At 40.0% G+C, this 22,064-nt stretch overlaps 1 protein-coding gene across 1 annotated transcript in view; it reads left to right on the top strand.

The window, feature by feature from the left end:
* The window catches only part of plekha7a (pleckstrin homology domain containing, family A member 7a), a 170,979-nt gene that overhangs the window by 114,192 nt on the left and 34,723 nt on the right, over positions 1-22,064 (top strand). The window contains exons 8-12 of the mRNA XM_008294741.1: positions 4,174-4,274; positions 15,183-15,364; positions 17,971-18,516; positions 19,246-19,801; positions 20,992-21,075. Coding sequence (XP_008292963.1) covers positions 4,174-4,274; positions 15,183-15,364; positions 17,971-18,516; positions 19,246-19,801; positions 20,992-21,075 — 1,469 coding nt within the window. The remainder of the gene's footprint in view (positions 1-4,173; positions 4,275-15,182; positions 15,365-17,970; positions 18,517-19,245; positions 19,802-20,991; positions 21,076-22,064) is intronic.

Here is a 22,064-nt window from a genome sequence, read left to right on the forward strand (position 1 = left end):
GTTTTTACAGTTTTTCACTGGCCCAAACTAATGCAGATTGTACTTATTTAATGTTTACTGAACGTGTACTCAGAGATGGCTTCAGATTCACTGGCACCATGTTAAGTAAAATGTTAGTGTTAAAACAGATGACCAAGAAATGCATATCACAGCACAACAGCCAACATGGTAGATCATCTATAATGTAAATGGTCGTACTTGCCTCCAAATATTCTTCAATAGGTTTTGTGCTGGGATCACTGGGTGGTGTAGTTTTATCAAAAGTCATGTAAATATGGGTAATGCACAGTGTTGCAGTGGTTAGCACTGTCGCCTCACAGGGTTCAAACCTGCTGAACCTTTCTGTGTGGAGTTTCTATTTTCTGCCTGTGCATTTGTGAGCAACTGGACTTCCTCCCACAGTCCAAAGACATGCGCAGGAGGTTAACTGGTTTAAATTTGCTGTAGCTACAGCCGGTATAGATAATGGATGGATGGTTATGAATGTAGACAGGTTTATTTCAGTATAAAATAACAAGGTTAAAATGATTACAAATATTGGCCTTTTATGTTTTTTTATATTTATTTCGACGAATAAACCTAGCAAGTAGAACGCATGCTGTGCACTGTGGTTGATTTAGTCTACATGTAACATGCAAAAAATGTTTTTCCTGCAGTTGTTAAACAGTACGACCGATTTCAGTCAAACAATGTCTTCTTTCATTGTCTACAGCCTTCAAAGCTACTGTCAAACTCTGTTTCTCTAAATGAAAGCCTGGTGCAGCTTTGTTGATTAAAACACATATATGGCCTTTTAAGTTGCTGTCTAGGTACCTGCTTTGCAGTTATAAGCAAATTTTGTACAAAAGCAAAAATATTTTTAATCATGTTCCTATCTATCTTGGTCTGAAATTGAAGGTAACACAACTGACAAATGTTTGTCTGAGGAGGATGCAAATATACATGTGAACTGGAAGCCTGACAGCTTTCAACATAAAAGGTTAGGACAAAGTTCTGAAGTTTAAATTGGACTCTGATGATGGTGGATTTAAAGTGAACTGCAGCTGACAAGGGAGCCAGTAATTCAGTCTGGGCGGGCATTAATCTGATCTTTCTCAGTGGGTTCCAGCTGAAACACAAGGACACACACACACAGCTGCATCACACCCTCCATCCACCGTCGGTCTCTATCCCCCTTCTGTCTTTATCTGACTCTCCACACCTTCCTTTTTCATCTCCATATTCTTAAGCGAAGCTTTTGGGACATGCTTCTCTGCTTCCTCGCCTCGACAGGAGGGCGAAATCAATTCTCTGTTGTTTCATTTTCTCCCTGTTCCCTGTCGTCTTGCTCAGTTCAAAGGTTTTCCTCTCAACATGAAAACTCTTGATCTGTCTCCAGCACCACTTATCTCCTCCCTTCATCTCGTGTTTTTACACAAACAACCAAACCTTCCTTTTCTATCTTAGACTGTGTTGTTACAACTTTATTTTTTTAGATGGTTTCTGTGTGGACTGTGGCTTTTTTTATTAAGCGACCTTGCATTTATATGGAAAGATAATTAACATATTAACTACTTTGTACAGTAATAAGCAAATAAATATACATAAATCCAAAAGGCAGAATAAAAAAGTAAAAGGAAAGATAGATATATTGATACGGATAATCAGCACTTAATGAAGTTTGAGCTGAACTCAGTCATACATATATATTGCCATTAATAATTATTGTTATTAACCGATTAAAAATATATTAACCTATGAAATATTTCCTGATTGTGCCACTAGGTGGAGCCTGCAGTTTGGTTTTGGCAAGCAGAGAGCTTTGTGGGGGTTTGGCTAGTGTCACCATGAGAAAGTCTCCTGTGACTTTTAACGCTTACTGGCCAGAGTTCTTGTCCAGTGGTAGATTATCTATTCAGATGGCCCATATTATGCAATATGTGATATTTGAGTGGCTTAAGTCATGTGACAGATCAAAGCAGCTGCATCAAGACACAGCATGAGAACATTTTCTGTTATTGGTTAATCAGTTATAGATTGATCAGGCTGTTGATTGTCTTTCAAGAAAAATAGTTTAAAATCTGTATTTCTAAAGTCTGAATCTGCGCTGGAGAGGCAGTAATTGGTACAATGCAGTGTTAAGGTGGAACTGCTCAGCCATAGCGTTGATTAGTTATTTCATTCAATATGAGCCTCTAAGAATGTAGAAACACTGTATGGATGTTATGTTTTTATGGTAGGTAAAAAACTTGATATCGCAGGGGGTCTTTAACACTTGAACACACAACCAGTTTCTGAACATTATTACTTTTGTTTTTGCTCACAGTGGATTTCCTTTTTCTGGCTAAAAGTAAAGACAACTCAAAAATGTATTTTGCGTCGTGTGACAGTTATACTGCCATAACTCATAAACTCTTCGGTTGTGCAGAATTAGATGAACCGACCACAAATGGTTTATTTTTGAAACATTTTACATAAGACAAACAGATTTAAGTTATTTTGATGAAATATCACAATATGAAGAAGTACATTACAGATGATTAGTTGAAGAACTAATGGGAAGGCCAAAATTCAAGGACTCTCTCTGTTTTTGCATTTTCTGGCTCTAAAAAATTTGCTCAATTTGGCCATTTTTACAAAGTAACTAAACATAAATGTCAGCGTCTAAAGCTGACACTTACATGTACACAGCACTGTGGGTGGGACATCACTGGGCACCACAGAATGGTGACTACAGATAGAATGTGGAGCCACAAAAGCAATGTAGCCTTTTTGTAACCTAATTTTAATAGTAATCAGTGAAAATAGTAGTGGTACTGTTAATCAGAAAAATGCCAAATATTGGATCTGATAATCAACCCAGCTGATAATGCCTAATTGTAAATGATTATTCTAGTAATATTTCAAAAATATCACACACTGCCTAATTTTGGTCTCTCAACTGTAAAGAACTTCTGTTCTTTGTCGTCTAGTCCCCAAAGTTTCTTCTGGTTTTGGTCTGATGATCAGATGAAAAAGGAATTAGAGGACGCCTCAGTAAAGAAATGAAGTAAACACGCAAAAACTTGCAGATTTATCATAATGAAAAATGGTTTCGTTTAGGTTTTTTAGTCCAGGATTGGAAATCACAAATTGCCTCAAGAGGTTTAGCATGCGACACCCGTCGGTTTAAAACAAACAAATGTTTTGCTGTGGGGGAAAAAAAGACAAAGCAGAGTAACAGAATAGTACCTTTCTCATGCTGTTTGTATGCATTTTAATTCATTTTTCACAGTCTGTTCTGCTCAGTGTGGGTGAGGTGGCATGTGTGCATGAGTGAGACCGACGCAGATAAAAAGACCTCACTGTCTCGCCCACCATTTAGGGAATGTGTCCTCCAAAGGTCCTTGAATTATTTTTAACCATTTTACCCCTTTAATCCACAGCGCCACCTTATCACCTCTAAGCCCGACACCCACACACACGCGCAGGTGTCGCGCACACATATTCTCATACCGTTACGAAATTCTACAACGTGGTAATCATTGGAATCATTCGCATTTCACATACACACTCTAGCATGCTGTCATAGTATTCAGTGGAAAACAAGTACGTTGCAGATCTTTATTTGTAGGCACGTGAACCTTGAGAAGTGAGGTTGTTTTTGGACAGTGAGTATATTTTTCTTCGGTGGGGCTGCTCGAGGGTTAGGACTCGTTTTAGGTTGAGGTGAAAAGGTTGAGGACTGCGTTATGTCACCGAGAGTTCTTACAAGTATAGAAGGACACGTGTGTGTGTGTGTGTGTGTGTGTGTGTGTGTTCACAGTGATCTCAGCATGTGAACGAGGTGGAGCAGATGCAGAGGAAAGGCGACTGGCTGTCATTACTGTTTGGCACAACACTGTGGTATGAATGACGGTATGTGTGTGTGTGTGTATGTGTCTGTGTGTGTGTGTGTGTGTGTGTGTGTGTGTGTGTGTCAGTGTTATGATACTGGTGGCAGCCAGTGATGAAATTAGTGGGTGATGAGTGATATTTATTCTCTTGCTCTTTCCTTTCCTTTCCTTCATATCTCTCTCCCTCCTTTTCTCACCTTATCTACCTCCCTCCCTTCCTCCCTCCCTCCTTCATTCCTCCCTTTCTCGCTCTCTATCTCTCTCTCTCTCTCTCTCTCTCTCTTATTCCCTCTTATTCCCTCTGTGTTTCTCTATCCAGACAGCAGAGAGGAATCAGTCCTGGGCAGCATTCCCCTGCCCAGCTATGTCATTTCACCCGTGGGACCTGAGGATCACATTAGCCGCAAGTATGCCTTTAAGGTACGACTCTCTTTGTTCTACAAACTATTTCTATGTTGTTGTTGTTTTACGGTTTACTTTCTCTGATGTGATTCTTGTCGTTTTTCTGTTTTTTTTTTTTGTTTTTTTTTTAAAATTAATATTATTTTTTTCTTGAGAGTGTCGAGTCACCTCCATGTCCTGGTTTGAGGTTAAAAAACACACCAAAACTAATATTAATCTCCCTCTGACATGAAGAAAAGCAGCACAGATTTCCCAGCTGATCAGTTGCAGCTGTATGGATTTGAGGGGTTTTGAATAATTGTCGTTTTCTGTCGCCTAATTAAATTAAACAAAATACAGAATTTAAGATATGAGATGAATAAAAACTGCTGAATTATTAGTTCTTCTTTCACCCCCAGCATGAAAGAATCTTTTGATGCTGTTAAATGTGATCATTAACAAAAGAATACATCATGTTTGAGGTATTCCAGCTTGAGTAGACAAAGATACTGTGTTTTCATTCTGCTGGAGCCACTTGAGATAAAAATATATACACCTCATGCTATTTAAAGCACTTCGAGTTTCCACCGAGTGGTTTATGTCATTGCTGACAGAGATGTCCATTAGAAGTGATGCATGTGCATTTCCAAGTCAAAACCGGCTTTACTGCAGAAGGCCCGTAAAACAGGCTGTACCACAACTAGCAGGTTTGGTGGCACTTGACGATTTTCCAACTGTATTATATTTATGACTCATACACACAAACAAACAGACACACACCCACAGTGTATTTTCACCTTTTTTGAACAAGCATCTCTTATCTGGATGCTTTTAATAACTCACTGCAGAAGCAACATGTCTTCAGGCTGTAAGCAGACAAAATGTTTTGAAGTTGAAATGATCAGTCAAATTCAGTTTTGTTTATTCCTTTTCAAACTAAATATTTAACAGTTTTTAAATAGTTGTATTTTCAGCAATCTCTTAAATGAAAATAGTAATTATAGACAAATGCACAATTATCTTTTTACATTTCTGTTTAGACACTTAAAACAGAATCTTCCCACAATCATTACCCAACCCAACCAGCTTCCACTCAGCGCCGTGCAGCACCTGTTGCAGCGATATCTATTACCACTTATTGTCTGTCTATGTGTTTAATGAGACAGACAAGCTCCTCTGGAATGGCATCAAGCTTCTCCATTCCCTGAGGCACAGGTTTTTAAGTTAAGCCCGACAAGTGTGAAGTTAAGTGGCACACTTACTGTCCAGCACGGACAAGTCCATACTCTACTGTGTAGGAGTGAACTTAATGAGTGCATTTCACATTTGCGCACATGTACTGTATATTCACAGGGTTTTTATTTGCTTTTAGTTGTCAGGTAGTCAACATACCCAAATTAAGAGCACAAAAAAAAGAGGCTTGAGCACCCTGCTTATTTCACTGCTTTTTATTGTGCAGACTAACGTGTCGACAATGCTGTGTCTTTGTCAAAAGACAGAGTGGTGCTGAAACGTTAGTCTGTTTGCACAGTCTTGGAGCTGAGAAACACCTGTTTCACCTGCATTTTTCTGGAAGATGTGCAGAGAAACCAACTTTGATATCTGCAGCAGTTTATCCATGTTTCTGTCTTTATCTTTGAGCAAGATCCAGTTTTCATCTCCGTGTATTAAAATATTTTCTCTAAGTCCTCTAATGTTCAGTTCAGACACTGCAAACTTGACAAGCCAGGTATCTTCCAGTCAACTTGGTGCATAAAAATAGCAGCTATATTCTCATCATTGATCCAATGAATCAAATTGGCATCTTGCACTTGCCTGTTCAGTGGTTGGTGAACATTTCTGATATAGCACCCCACTGTAAATTCATATTGGTATGTACCTGCCTCATGCAAAGAAACAATTGTTGTAGTGAAGGATAAACTCAGCAAAAAACCCAGGTTTGTTTTTAAGAAATTACCTTTTTTTCAGGTTTTGTGTCTTTAAGGAAAAAGTTGGTTAATATATTGTTTGCTGTAACCAGCAAAAAAATAAAAACAACTGATTGAACCATGGTACAGTTGTAGTGTTCTTTACAAACTTCTTAAGGTCATAGTTTACCTTCTTTCTTCACCAAATGCTGTCCTCTGGGTCACTGCATGAATTCCACTTTGAAAAGCAGAATTTGACATGTCTGGTCATTTGGTGTCTCGAGGCTGTAGGCTGGTTTTTGTCTTTTCAGCCAGGCCTGAGGGCAAACACTGTCTGCAGTGTGTTGCGTCAGTATCAGTTTCTCCTGCCATTTTTATGCACCTTGTTCGTTCGAGTGTTGTTCTCCCAGCATGACTGCTGCTCTGTGATACTGTGGGAGATATGTTTTGCTTCCACTCCAGACAGTTATTTGAGCAAAGCTCTTGTGTTGTTTTTGAAACAGGGCTGTAAGTGTATGTGTGTGTCTGTTGCCACGGGTAACAACACTGAACTGGTCACTTCCTGTTCTTATTTTTCTCCTTCTAGTGTTCACTACAACTCACAGCTTTGCCCAGATGATTGTTCGTGTTTATTTTCATCTTTTTGTGTCAGTTAGACAGCAGGGATTCACAGTGGACACAAGTTACTGAACATTGTTACAACCATGGACTGTATTTAAAAAATAGACGTAGTCACCTTGGCACCACCCATTGGTTTTTGTTTGTTGCCCTTTTGAAGCCTTGAGTTTGGAATTTGGCCGTTACTATCTTGATCTTTTGAAACTGGACATGAGGAGTGAAGACTGGAGCTGACTGAGAGCTTGAGGACACACCCATATTATAAGCTCTCAGTCCTAAGGTCGCAGTCCTCTAAAAAATGACCCTGCTTGTCTATTTTACTCTAAACAGAATCATAATTAACAAAATTAACATCATGGTGTATTCAAAAAGTTTTCAAACTAGCAATTGAGGCCTTACACTCATTAGAAAAATGTTTACTGAGGTAACAAATCAAAGGAATAGTATACATTTTCTGTCAGACTTCTATACAACTTAACTTTTTTATTTTTTTGCAACCAGAGAAGTCGACCCCTGTTGGCAATTTTAAAAAAAAATGCAGGTTACAGTCACTTCCATCTTGTCTTCACTTTTCAATTCAATTCAATTCAATTTAATTTAATTTGTATAGTGCATATTTACAACAAGTCATCTCATAGCACTTTTCAGACTTGGAGGCTATGTCCATCTTTTATATACAGTTTATGATCAGAACCTGGGTTGTACACTGTGCAACAGATTCCTGACTGTGCTATGATTCAAAATATTATAGATCGTACTCATCGCCTCCATGGGAAGAGAGAGTTTTCCTCTACACATGGAATTTATTTGCTTGTTGAAATCACACCTTTTATACACAAAATAGTACAAAAATATTTTGTACATATTTTCTGGCTCCATTTCTGTACATATTATTAATTTTTGGAACTGTGGAACTTTGCATATCCCAAAAAAATGGCATATTTACCACTAATGCATTTGACAAACTTTAGGTTTATATTTGCTGATATGTTAAAAGTTCTTCCAATGAGATAGAATTTTGATTAAAAAATAATGCCAATATTCCACAGTCAGGGAGGAAAGGATAGACTTTCATGAACTGATAAAATATTCACTTCCTGCAAGCCTTATATGAACCTGATGATGATGGCTATGGTGTTTTGTTTTTTTTTAAATACATATTTTTGACTTTATATAACAAGCTAAAAATCAGCTTAAATCCTCCAGTGTTGACCTCCACTGGGTTAATTTCTGTCCTTGTTGCAGTGATGCAGAGGTGAACCCCAGGCTGTAGTCAGTACAGTCTGGCGTCACAGATGGGTGTGATTACAATAAAAATAAGCCTCCGACAACTTGGACAATATGTGATGGTGAATGCTGTCAAACAAAAAACTTTAACCACTGAAGGCAGTGAAATGCTGCTTCTCAGTCTAATGTGAACCCTCTGATACCTCAGCAGTTTCTGGGTGTTTCCTGCTCTTGTCACATTTTATCCCACACTGGGCTCATTTTTCGTTGCACTATGAAGTCCTGCACCTCTATGGAAACAGGACAACCATGACTAGAAGTAAAGAGAAATCCAAAATGTATTTTCTGCAATACAACAAAACTATAGTGTCATAGATTGTTAAAAAAGAAAGAAAGAAAGAAAAGAAAAGAAAAGAAAGAAAGAAAGTTAAATTTCTCAGTTTTTTTGTTTATTTTTATTTTTTTTTACAAAAATTGAAAAACTCTTGAATCAACATGTAAAACATTTTTCCAAGTAAGTTACACATTCTGGATTTTTTATTTGGTCTTTTTAAACATTTTGGATTTCTTTACTTATTTTTCTGTTATCTGCTCTGTGGAAAACACAGCCTGCAGTTCAGCTCAGTTCAGCCAAACCCCCTGGATTATTTTCAGCTAATGCAGCTGAGTCACTAATGGGTTCATGGTTATGCCAATAAGCGCAGAGTTGTTTCTTTTTTTACAGATAGTTTGTTTTTGACAGTTTTTTTTTTTTTTAAATGAATGAATGAAAGAAAGATTAAATATAACATTTTAAACTTAGCTTATCACAGAGGAGCAGTTCAAGGACTGTCGGAAAATTAAAAAATCCAGAAATTCTCCTCGTTTTTACAGTTTCTGGCTCTTCTCTTGAATATGACATGCCTTTGAAAGCTCCTGTTTAGGGGTTTAAAAGGTTAGGTTATTCTTTAAATATTTTCTTCTTCTTAAAATTGATAATTGCGCCACTGCAGTAAATGCCACCAACCTGTTCGTCAAACAGGTTCAGACAGAATCCTGCTTGATTTAAAGTCATGCTCAGGTCTGCTGAGACCACAGTTAGTTACCTCAGCAGGCTGATGGTGGGTATTTGATTTGGGCTCTGAGTTTGTGAATACTGCACCTGCTGACCACTAAATCGACCCATACACATCATGACCCCCACAAATTAAACCTTCGAGCTCCCACAACAACCTCCCACCCATCACCCCCTCCTCCTCCTATTCACCGAATCCTCTTCCCTCTCTTGCTCCCATTGGCTGGCTGCCTGACTGGGACTTCCCTCCCTCCCTGCGAGTGTGTCGCGCCGTCCAGTGACAGTCCTCCCATAAATAGGTACTCTATGCTCTCCTGTGATCTCTCCTTGCCACATGTAAACCTTACACATCCTTGTTGTATGCCGTTGGTGTGGCTTTTTGGTTCAAACATGACAGAATATACAGCAGCCTTGTATATTCCTCTGGTTTTTGATGCATGCCTTGAGAATAACATGGTCTTTTTTTGCTGAAGTGGTTGTGTTTGTTTTTTGTTTTTTGTTTTTTTTTGTCAGTGCTCTCTTGTCTTATTTAATTTACCCTCTGTCATCTTTCTCTCTTTCTTCCCCTCCTCGTTATCGCAATATGAATCTTCGTATTTTCCTTATCTGGTTTTGGGCTTATCGCTCATCTATGTGGCCCTCTTGCTGTCTCCTCCATCTGTCACATCGACTGTACCAGCATGCAGTTTGTTGATGGTGTGGAGAAAAACTTTATTTGGAACTCGCATCACCTCACTCTACTGTTCCAGAAATGAAGAGTAGAAAAGTAATGTTTCAGAACTACAGGAAGTCTTTCACTGTAGATGCAGAATATGCAACCCCACAGTCACACAAATGTTAATTTTTCCACAACAGCTGCTGCCTAAAGAAACTTTAAAGTCAAGAAACCTGTTATACTCAACAGGATTATATATGTGTATATATATATATTGCAGTGAAACAGTAAATGTTTTTCTAAAAGCACACATGATTTAAAACCAAGACACCCACAGGCTATTGTTGTCTTCATTTGGATGTTTTTCGGTATAAATTCCATTTTTACAGTAGCAAGTTTTGGAGAACATACCTTATCAGGAGCTTTGTGGTGCTCCGGCTGCTGAGGCTTATCTTTATGAGCACAATGACTCCTTAAATAGCGTCTGGACAAAGACAGAGTGCCTGTTTGTTCGGGGCTGTCCACAGGAATGGGGCAGCACTATTGTGAGCTTTTGTGAGTGCAAGGTATGAGTGATATTTTCAGGCTGAAGGAGACAGAACAGAGAAAGGGAAGGAAGTGATTCAGACTGGAAAATACAGGGCATATAAACGGAGGAAGCGATAGGAGAGGAGGTGGAGTGGCGGGAAGGGATGGCTGCTGGTCGCTGTGAAATAGAGGGCAGGAGGAAATGGTGAGAAAAAAAGGGATTTTTTTTTTCATAAAGCAACATAGAGGAGGAAACAAATAATCAGAAATACCCTTAAAACTGCCACCAACTCCCACACAGACACAAACAAGAGGGAGAAAAAGAGGCTTAGCTGTGTAGTGGATTCAGTGTGTAGGTGTGTTGGTCGTGCTCTCAGAGCTGAATGACCCACTCAGCATTCCTGCTGAAGAGAGGCAGAGACTCCCAGTGTTATTTTAAACCAATGCTGGTGTGTGTTGCGTTGTGTCCTCATTGTGTGTGTGTCTGTGTGTTCTCATGTTGCTAAAATGAGGATCATTTGAGGCTGTTGTTTTGAGATGGTAATCGACAGGGCTTTTGAATATGAGTACAGTCTGCTAGAGGCTGCACGGGTGACAACATTGTCTACAAAATAAAGTCGTTTTTGTTCATTCCTCAGTACAAAACACAGTGGGGGTAGGATTTGGAATTAGGGTTGGGATTAGAGGTAGGTTTAGGCTTTGGTAAAAGTTTTTTGTGATTCAGATTGGATTTTGAATTCTGTTTGTGCAACATATTAAAGTACAAACATGTGTCTATGCCGCTGGACTGTGTGTGTGCTCGCTGCATGCCAGTATCCCTGCACGTGCCCAAACATCTGACTCGCGGCGCAGTCCTCATCACGTCTCTCATCAAGCGCCTGTCCCATTGTAGCTGTAAGAGGCCATCTGTCAGAGTGCTGATGGTGAGTGAACAGGCGTGTTTTGACAGCTGTTTCCTGAGGATGCTGTGTTGCTTTTGTCAAGATATTTAGGAGGTTTTTTGGACACATCTAGTATTCACTTTTTAAGCTGAGTAGCTGCTAACTAGTTTCCCTCCCTGTTTTTTGCCCTCTGGTGTACCTTAGCACGTCTGCGTTTATGACAGTGACAGGCTGACTGAGTCCTGCGTACGGGTCACAGCTGTGGTTTTCCTTTGGGTAGCATTGTGGCTGCAGAGTTTTTATTTCAACCAGACACCCCAGATGACTTTACTCATGAGAAAGTCATCAAGAAGACAGGATCATAATTGAAAGTGTCCACTGAACACTGTGCTCTGACAACGTGTGATTGCTGGACATATAGCCATAATGTATGGTGTAGGGTTGGAAATCTCCAAATAGAATTGATTTTAGACCGCTGTTAAATAAAGGCTTTGAGAACAAGTCACTCTGTGACGTTATCTTATTGGATATGTAGCTTCAGCCAGAGCTTCTAAACCAGGTTGTCGGTTTAAGTAAGGTAAAAAAAAAAAAAAACATGACACTGATGACTTATCAGTGTAGTGTGAGTGAAAACAAGCTTTTATCTGCAGTGTACACATTTTAGGTATTCATGTTAAGTATTAATACTTGGGTACTTAAGTTTCTTTAAGCATATTTTAGGTGAATTTTATATACTGTAGTAGAATACATAGATGTCGCATTTTTAATCATAGCATAAGATGTTTTTAAGTACATTCAAAGGCTTTGCAGTAGTTACAGTGTTGGTAGGGTTACAACAGATAAACTAGGGTGGCCATTACCGTTATTTTAATCATTGGTCACGCTAAATGTGTTTTCATTATTTTTTATCCGTATAGACCAGAATAAAAGCACATGAACAAAAAATCTCTCTAAGTTTTCTTTTCATCAGCTATCCTATTCATCATTAAAGCTGTAAAATGATCTAATCAGTGGAATCCTTGCATTGCTTGGTTGGAATAGAAACCCGGTTTATGATTATGTGCTCACGTAGTGCATTTAAATAAAGTGAATTGGCATAGAAAATGGAAAACCAGCATCACTGTTGCCCTTAAATGTAAAGTTTTGCCACCAATCATTACACTGAAATAGGCTCCTTTAACAGCGAACACCATTACTGAGGATATTATCAGCCTTTCCCACCTCCACATATTGTAAGTAAAAGTTTTCCATTGCATTCATGATAATACTCCTCTCTTCTACGCGACTACTTGGACATCATGAAAGAGCTTGTGCACTTGCCAGGTTATTGAGTCCTGGGCAAATCAAGTGAACGACGCAATCAGCTCCCAGATCTTAAAATAAGCACTAACACAGTGAGTAAAGGGATTTTATTTGAAGCCATTTTATTAATGCTCAGCTGCAGACACTAAAATGAGGTTGTTTCACCAGCCAGACAGCAGTGTTTTCAGAGGGGAGGTGAATTATCATGTTGTTTGTGTGCATGTCTGTATCTGTTTTCCAGGGTTTATTCAGAGTTTATAGTAACAGGGATAGAACAGCAGGAGTGACAGTCTGTTTTATCCATGAACGTGTTCAGTGTGTACATTAAACTGCTTAAATGGGAGTGATGTTTTGTGTGGTCCTGACTGTCACGCCAAAGACAAGAAGCCAAGCTGCTGAGAAATCATGTCTCTTTATCACATTATAAACCAAACAAAGAAATTGCAGAGAAATTATTGAGCTGCAGCCACAGTGGATCTCACCACAACACTCCATACAGCCTTACTGTCCCGCATTCATTATTCAGAGAATGAATTAGGGTAGGAGAGATTCAGTGTTTAATTACTTTTCATTTACATGCATCTGTTGTTGAGTGGGTGCTCTCATTTATCCTCCAGTCCCAACTCCTGGAACACTGAAGAAAGGAAGGGAGGAAGGAAGGAAAGGGAAAAGTAGGACATTTATAGAGCTGTGCTCAATGGAGTGCAGCTCACTTTAAAAGGAGCTCTAATAACCCCACGTGGACAACAAGGCCATCTTTATTAAGGCTACAAAACAGTTAGGTGCTATTAATTAACAAGCAACTGTTACTGGTAAACTGTTAGGGGTTAGTTTGGTTGTTTAATAGTCTGATTATGTGGATTATCCAACAAAAGACTTATCGATAGCTGAGACTTATCTTTTCTCTGGACTTTCATGGTTCAACACACTTTGAAGCATAAATCTATAGTAGGAGAGGCAGAGATACCAACTTCCATACTGACGGTATTCCAGGTAGTTCATAACGCAGTGCAGCCAGAGACTTGTTTCAAAAAAGAAACAGCTCTCGTTTTTACTTTGGCTGGAAAAAACTCCCTCCTTAGAATTACTGTGCTGCTGCTGGTGTTACTGCTGTCTCCACCTACACAAACAGAATTATTTTTTGAGTTTAACTACTCCTCATTTGTTCTCTGAGGTGCAGGAAGAGGTGTTCTGAGAAAGGGTGGAAAAAATCTGTGGGCACTGAAAAAGATTGGAGAGCTGCATCAAATGAACTTTAGGGGCCACTTGCGGCAGTGGAGTGAGCTGAAAACACAGAACGGACATAATATCACCCGACATAGTTGTTACAGCAAAGTTGTCTGCAAACTTTGTTATTTACTGGACGAGCATTCAATTAGAGAAATGTTTCTGGCCAACGTATTGAAAAACACCCAATTATTGCTCTTCTTTTAGCTCTGTTGTGATCCTAAGGATACTGTGATGTATCATTACTGCAGATAACTGTAATGTTTAAAATGAGAATGGACATATGTAACTATGTGGTTGATGCTTGAGCATAAGAGCAACAAACAGTACAGTTATAGTTACAGACTCTATCTACCTCCTTAAACTCATATTTTGAGTGTAGTTCATTTGCCAAAAGAGACAAAATAATACAATAAACAAAGTTAAAGGTGAATTTGATTAATAGTATTTGTTGCTTTTTTCACAATTTTCTTAATAAATGCTGTAATAATGTTATCATGAATTCTCTTGGCCATGATAATTGTGTGGTAAAAGAAACTTATTTAACTTAATCAAAAAACTTGATGTTGTGACTGCCTAGTTCTTGGTAACATTTTAGAGAAATATACTGTTAAGCTGCTAAATGCTTCACTATGTTTATCGGGTAGCTGCTAACTTGGCTGTTTAGTGCTTGTTATGTTGTACACACTGGGTGTATCAGAGCTTTTTTGCTAAAAACAATAGCCTGCTGCAACTGGAAATGAGGTTAATGAGTGTTGAGTGAAACGATGACACAATCACATTAAACATATTACATTTATTCATTCATGTTAAACTCATGAATACATCATTAAAGTATTAAAGAAGAGTTGCAATGTACAGAAGACAGATTGGTGATGTACATTCTCTAATTTAAGCTTGTGAATAAGCCATTTTCCATGTGCATACGAAGCAATATCTACCTTAAGTTTGAATAGATCTGTCATTAGCTCACCCCCTAAATCACAAGTACAAGTACCTGTCAGCCTCTTTGACACACCGACTGTTGTCCACGCCACTGTGATTCATGTTACTTACCTATTTTTTGGAGATAGGAACTTGATAATATAACAAACACTGTATACAAAAAATATGATTTTGCTGCTGTGTTTTTTTTTTCTTTTTTTTTTTTTTACATGTTCTTAGTAGGTTTCAAAGCAGGAATAGCAGGCAGGGAAAAAACAAACAACAGCAGACAGGATCATGAGGAAAGTTTTGGTTAGGAGTTCTTTTTTCTGACACATTTTCTATTTTCCATCATACCAAACTATCTTTCCTCTCATTGGTCAAAAGTTGTGGCTATGTTGGTCGTATCTGGCTGGTTATATTGTCTTTGTATTTCTACTGTGTGGCTCCCTCCATTGGCTCTTTCTGTATTGGTTGGTGCTTGATGTTGTTGCTCTTGTTGGACAGCATGATATCGCCCTGTCTCTTTGGTCAAAGCTGAAGCTCATCTAACACACTGTCTCTCAGATGATTTCTGTGCATCTCTGACCACCACCTGATCGAATCTCCTTTCTCTTTTTATAGGCTAGCCACACTGGTATGCGCTCGTACATTTACAAGCAGAGCTCTGTGATTGGCTCGCAGGCGGAGCACACTGGCATGCGGACGTATTACTTCAGTGCAGACACCCAAGAGGACATGAACACCTGGCTGAGAGCCATGAACCAGGCGGCGCTGATGCAGAACCATGGAGACACACTCATCAGGTAGGGCTACACAAACACACACACACACACACACACACACAGCACATGTAAATACAACTGGCCAGCATTCATTTCCATAAACTAGACAGCTGTAGAATTCCAGCTTCAAACTCGAGGTCTATATGAATATAAGAGCACATTCAGTCACTAAACTCTGTTTAACAAAAAACCTGAAAACTGTAAAGTTAAGTCAGAACAAACATTTCCAGATCATTGCTTTTTTGTTGCATTGATAAAACATTGATTTTTCCAGTTTACACCATGAGCTCCCCCTTGTGTTTGCTGCTAGCATTTTTTGTTCATTTGTTCATTTTTGTTCCATAATTATTATTTACTCTAATCTGTAGTTCATTTAAACATGGACTACACACTAAACACAGTCAAGGCTAGATGTTTAACACTAGAACAACAGTACAAACATCTAGAATAACTAGAAACCAACACACATAACTTCACATTCACTTCATTCCACCCTCAACTCTGAACCCTGGACAGTTTTTGGGCCTCTTGCTCCTGACAAATTCTACTCACTGTCGGCTCATTTGTCACTGCTATATAAAATCCTACATCGCTGTAGAAACAGCACAGCCATTTCTCAGTGTCAAAAAGGATTCTTTGAGCAGTATGATATAGTTATAACCCTCCCTCAGATGCTGGAAAAGATAGGGGCTCTACATACTAAAATTGATATTTTGCCACTTACATTATTTCTTTACATACTTGTGTCCCATCTGTGTAAACACAGCCTGCAGTTCAACCCAGTCCAACTGAAAAGTCCCTTAATTTTTGTCCGGTCACTGCTGAATTACTCATCGATTCCGAGTTGCGCAGAATTTTTTGTTTTTTTTTAAAGAATCTGATTTGAGCAAATGGTTTATCTTGGAGGAGTTCTTTAAAAGAAGACATGTAGAATATCGTGATTTTGATGAGATATCGCAATTTTAAACTTTAATTTAGTTTCCTGACAGAGTCACGTGTCACAGATGTGTAGTTGAAGGACTGTCAGAAAGTAATTGTGTAAATGGTGTAATTTTGGTGATTCTTTTAAGCCCAGCATGCCTTTGAAACCTGTCAGCGGGATTTGGGGTTCAGAGGCTTAATGTTAATATTGTACCTTAAAAGGTTTATTTTCCATCACTTCGAGCTATGGAGATTTTTCACAATACTTCCCAGAGATCTTCTTTTTTGATCTTATGATAATAAAAAAAAAAAAACACACAGAAAAAAATGTTATTGGATTGTAGCAATCCAGTTCACGAACCTTCTAAGGACTGTAAAATGTTGATGTAGTCCGTCAAGTGTTTGTCTGCAGCAGAACCTCTAAATATTTGACAATGTGTTTTTAAATTGCTGAATTCTTGATCCCAAAAACAGCATGTACTGAATGTGATAACTACAGTTGTTGTATTCTATAAATATATGCCTTCAGTGAAGTGTTGCTATTTGAATGTTTCTTACATCACGTTAAATGGCAGGATGAACATCCCACTCCGCTGTCCTCTTGCTTTAGCATATGAGTGCAGTGTATTTGTTTATGTGCTTGGCTGGTTTCAAAGAGTACATTCCAGTGTTGTGAAATGGGTGTTTTTGAACGAGCAGCAGCTTCCTCCATGTATTATTCATGTGTTGACGAGGGTAGGGGGCACAGATCAAATACGTCCCATCATTCACTGGCAGCCTGAGACACCCGCCGCTCGCAACCCCTTCATTTTCATTATTTTGTTTTTGGGAAGGGAAATCCCACAAGATTACAATAGTTGTTAACGAGTGACAGAAAGGGAACCAAGCTGAAGACAGCTTACAGTTGGTAAGGTGGCTCTCAGGCCATCTTTGTAGAAACTATAACAGTAGTTCTACTATTTGCTGGCATGTCGAACAAGAGCTACTTTTACTGTATGCAGTTTTTTAATACACAGTTGCTGTTAACACACTACTCTTAAAATAAGATATTACTCGTATGACACATTTAGAACAACCTAATGGGGACAGACTAGTCACTGTAATTCTAATTTATGTTGAATATTTTGAGATATCCGCTGCTGGCGGGGGACAATGGCGGCCCCCTAAGGCTGTCCAATTCATCTTTTAAAAGTAAACTTTGGTGTGTGGTTCAATGAATGTCAGAGACCTGACTATTTCTCTTGGTTGAATACTTCTTGTCACATGAGATTTCTTTAATGAGTTTAAAATCGAGTTGTGGTTACAAGGCTTTGCTTGTCATCTTTCCTGCTTTAAAGCGGCCCTAGTGGTTTGTTTTGCCCTGTCCTTAAAGTTGGGAATGAGGCTAAAGTTTCTTTTTCATGTGACAGCCATCATCTAGTTCAAATTCAGTTCAACCCAACAGAACAAAGCCTAAAATGACTGAACTGTTGGAACATGATGTCCATGGGATATCAGTGAAGCGATCAAATGAAGCTGAAATGGTTCTTAACGAGTCAAAGGCACTGAAATCCTTTTGAGAAGTCTGGAGGAAAAAAATAGGTATCAGGAGAACTGCTGTAGTTAATCATCATCTGCAATTCTCACAATGTTAACGAGAAAGAGTGTAAAAAAAAAAAAAAAAGGACATTGTTTATTCAGACGTTTGCAATCTCTGCTCTCTACAGACCAGCTGACAAGTTAGAGAAGTTGTTGCAGCAGGCTGTCCCCCAGACAAACCACATAAACCACCACAAGACCAAGACTTCAGACTCTGAGACCACAAGACCCATCATCCACGAGGTTCTCCTGGAGCCCATACACCGCGACGCTGAGGGCCGCTGCAGCTTTCACAAGGACTCTCCTGGCACCATCATGTTGGAGCACCCCATTGGGAGCACTGGTCTGGAAATGGACACACACACTTCCCTCCCATCCAATCCTCCACCCTCCGCTCTCCCACACTCAGACCATGTGTCGGCCTCAGCACCCGTATCCAGGGTACCATCCCGCGCGCCGTCACGAGCAGCCTCCACTTTGCCCTCCAGCATTTGCACGAGGAACGGCCTGGTCTCCACGCCAAGCCCCATCCTGGAGCCCAATGGGATCGCAGCCGGGACGTACCAGAGGGCCCCGGAGCTGCCGGCTGCAGACCCAGAAAAGCAGGTGCACAGGAGAAGTGTTCTGGATCAGGTGGAACAGTGGGTCAAAGTTCAGAAGGCTGAGCATAAAGGGTAAGTCACTGTTGGATATTAGAGGCTCTTTAAAAAAGCCTCACTTATTTAAATCAGGTGATTGTCTTATTTTGTGAGAAGCTAGTTAGTACTGTTTATAATATATAAACTTAACCAATTTCAAAATTTTAACAGCTGTTTATTCAGTATTTTTGTTGAAGTAAACGGTTTTATAGCCTGATTTTGAACTGCAGAGAATTATTACCTGAATCTGCAGCTCTGCTTGGCTTTACGGAGCTTTGTAATAAGTTTTCACTTTGTTGTGCTGTTCAGCTGCAGCTTTACAGTTCTCTAGCAGCATTTTTGTCTGCAGAAGGCTGCTGTTGTCAACAAAAAAACCTCTGTGTACACTACCTACTCAGCATCAAGTGACAGACAGACATTAAGAAACCAGCTGGTGAACATAGTGGAGCATTTAGCAACTCAAGAGCCTGATATTTTTCTCTGAAGTTGGAAGAGACCAATAACAGAGTTAAAAGAGAGTATTGTGGCACTTCGCTACAAGTGCTTGTGCTGCATGTGTAAACGTGTTTATGACAAGTTTTCCGTGTCACTTTAAGAGGTGATGATATGAGGATGTTGTCTTGAACGTGTGCCCCGAATAAAGTGACCAAAAAACATCAGTTATTACAGATTTATGTTAACTAAGGTCATAGAAAATGACTGTAGGTTTTTTTGTTTATTGCGTGTGAAAATAACCCCAATTGTGCTACTGTTGCTACTCAACAGCCCCCCATCCAGAGAGAACACCCTCCCTCGCCGCACGCCACCAACCCAGCACAAATTCACCTCCATTGACGCCTATCAGACCCTGCCAAAAACTCCTCGCCAGAGTCCCTCGCCCGGCCGACTCGGCGAGTACAAGTACGCCCAGGACCGCCTGAGCCACTTCCGTCTCACCCCAGATCAGGGGGGTCCAGGGTCCAACACAGTCTGGCAGCTGTACGAGTGGCAGCAGCGACACCAGTTCCGTCACGGGAGCCCCACAGCGCCACTTTACACTCCGGCCCCAGAGTACCCATTTGGCCCCCGACCCCCATCCACTGTGCCTCCCTCCTCCTCAGCTCCCAGGTCAGAGGGGCCTCCCCGCTGCGTGTCGGTACCACCTTCATCTGCAGACATCCCTCCGCCAGGGCCCCCACCCGGCACCAGCCGAACCCTGTCACCCACACGTAGGCCACACACGCCGGCTGAACGGGTGACAGTCAGGCCTGTGGGTGATATGTCAGTGTTGGACATCCCCTTCACTGTGTCCCCCCGCAGAACCAAATCGCAGCTGCTCAAGGTAAAATAATGTCTGACAGAACAACACTGCTACATCACTGTCTTTTACTGTCCAAGTGATGTGAAAATAGGTCCTGGTAACTTTGTCTTGTTAGGGTTTGAGGTTTCATGTTTCATCCAAACATGGAAGAGAAAAATATAGTGCTAACAATGGAGTTCAGCTTTTTCTGGGCGAAGGGATGATTTTGATTTCTGTTGTGCTTACTGTGTACAGAGAAGTGTTGATTTGCAACTTCATTAGGCCATTCTCAATCAAGGGAATAAGATAACATTTTTATATAAGTGGGTAAAGCCTGTGTCTTTGATATCATATTTACATTTTAAGCATGTAGCTCACACTCTTATATGCATCAGCTCAGGATGATTAATGGTAGTAAATCCTTATTCCTGCATCCACACTATTTAAACAAAAAAGTAGTAATGTAAGAATAGGGACACAGAGGTCTAATTTATGAGAAATTATTTGATATAATTAAAGTATGAATGCCAATAGTACATGATTCCCTGCCTGTTGTCGTGACACTCTGTTGCATTGATTGTGTGAATTTAATCTTGCTACTGTGTGTGCTACTCCAGAGATTGCAATATTACCGCTTTTTTCCACCGTTAAGTGCAACATATCAAATAGAATAGTTTCTCATCCAGAACAGTGTCAGTCATTCTGACGGTGTGGGGTTTATGTTGGAAATGTGCTTCAGTGAACAGAATAATTGTTTTAGTGCCTTTGGGGTACAATGGAAGACATAGCTGTCTGTTAGATTACCTCAGCTGTATCCACAGTCAGTCAGAAAAACACTCAGAATGTGTACATACTATATTAAATACATTATGGTGTGCAAATGAATAAATAATGCAAACAGATAAAAATAAGCAGTTGTCCATCTGTATCTAAACACAGCACTTTCAACACTGAGTGAAAAATTATGCAAATTCACGCCCACTCTCCCACATACACAGGCAAATTCATTTTGCCCCCAGATAACAAGCATTTCAGTATTTTCCTATCAAAGTTAAATTAAATGTTGTATCTTCTAAAACAAGATTTGAAGCCTTTTTTGGAACTTGCTGTTGTTATGCTGTTATAGCAGGTCTGTAGTGAGACCATATTGACTCTGTAGCAAGTATATACCACACAACTGTTATATTACCTCGTCAAACAGTCAGTATTAACATGTTGTCTGTGTGTTGTAGGCTGCTACTATTGAGAGACGGTCAATGCCTGCATCTGGCTACATCACACACACAGTCAGTGCACCCAGCCTTCATGGCAAAACGGTATGTTTTACCAATAAATACACTAACACACAAGTGTACTGCAGTTGACTTTGTGTAGACATTTATATTACTTAAAATAGAATGGGGGGGGGCTTTATATCCTGTCATGTACACTATGTTGCTGTGTGCCTGCCTTATTTTTCAACCCATTAATCCTCCTTACTTTAGCTGCAGTTCTGCTTGTTCAAATTAGTCGTCAGCCAGTCGCATAACAAATTGGCTCCTAGCGCTGTGAAGACAGAGTTGCTTGTTTGTGAGAGGAGAAGTTTTACTCAAACTTGTGTGGTCAGTATTGAGATTTGCCAGATTGAATGTCCTGTGGTGCCTGTGACAGCCGGAGGAGCTCACTCTGCTCCTCATTCAGCTGCGCCGGCATCAGGCCAAGATGGCCTCCGCACGTCAGCAAACGTTAGCCCACCTCCAGCGGCTCAACGGTCCCAAAGAGCCCTTCCACCAACACCGCCTCTTCACGGCCACCACCACTAGCACCAGTCCCCTCCTCAGCGCTGGGCCCTCTCCTGTGTCCCACCTTGGACATGTGGGCCTCTCAGCTACACTAGGCCCTTGCAGCTCCCAGGTGGGGGTCCCCTGCGGCACGCCTGCCCATCTGCCCCTCATCTTACCAGGGGCTGGTAGAGGTTGCCACTAAACATTGTGCAGGGCTGCTTTACACTCACTGTCATGTCTACCATCTTGCTTAATTTTTAGTCATATAATTTGTGCTCAATAACATATTCCTATTCAAAAAATTAATTATTTTTTCCCATTATTGATGGCTGTATGGATGGTACTCTATGGTCAACAACTAATATAAAGTAATTTGTGAAGACATTCCTCATTTCTAAGAGGTGAATTTTTATTTTTAAATTGTCTAGTTTCTGAATTTACATGAAATCTCATGTGGATAAGCTTAGTCCTCAATGGATGCACCATAACAATGTTTAACCGTCAGAAGAAATTTCCAAAATAAGCCCATGTAATTCTATGAA

The sequence above is a fragment of the Stegastes partitus genome, unplaced genomic scaffold (assembly GCF_000690725.1).
Source record: "Stegastes partitus isolate 25-593 unplaced genomic scaffold, Stegastes_partitus-1.0.2 Scaffold21, whole genome shotgun sequence".
In the NCBI taxonomy this organism is placed as follows: domain Eukaryota; kingdom Metazoa; phylum Chordata; class Actinopteri; family Pomacentridae; genus Stegastes; species Stegastes partitus.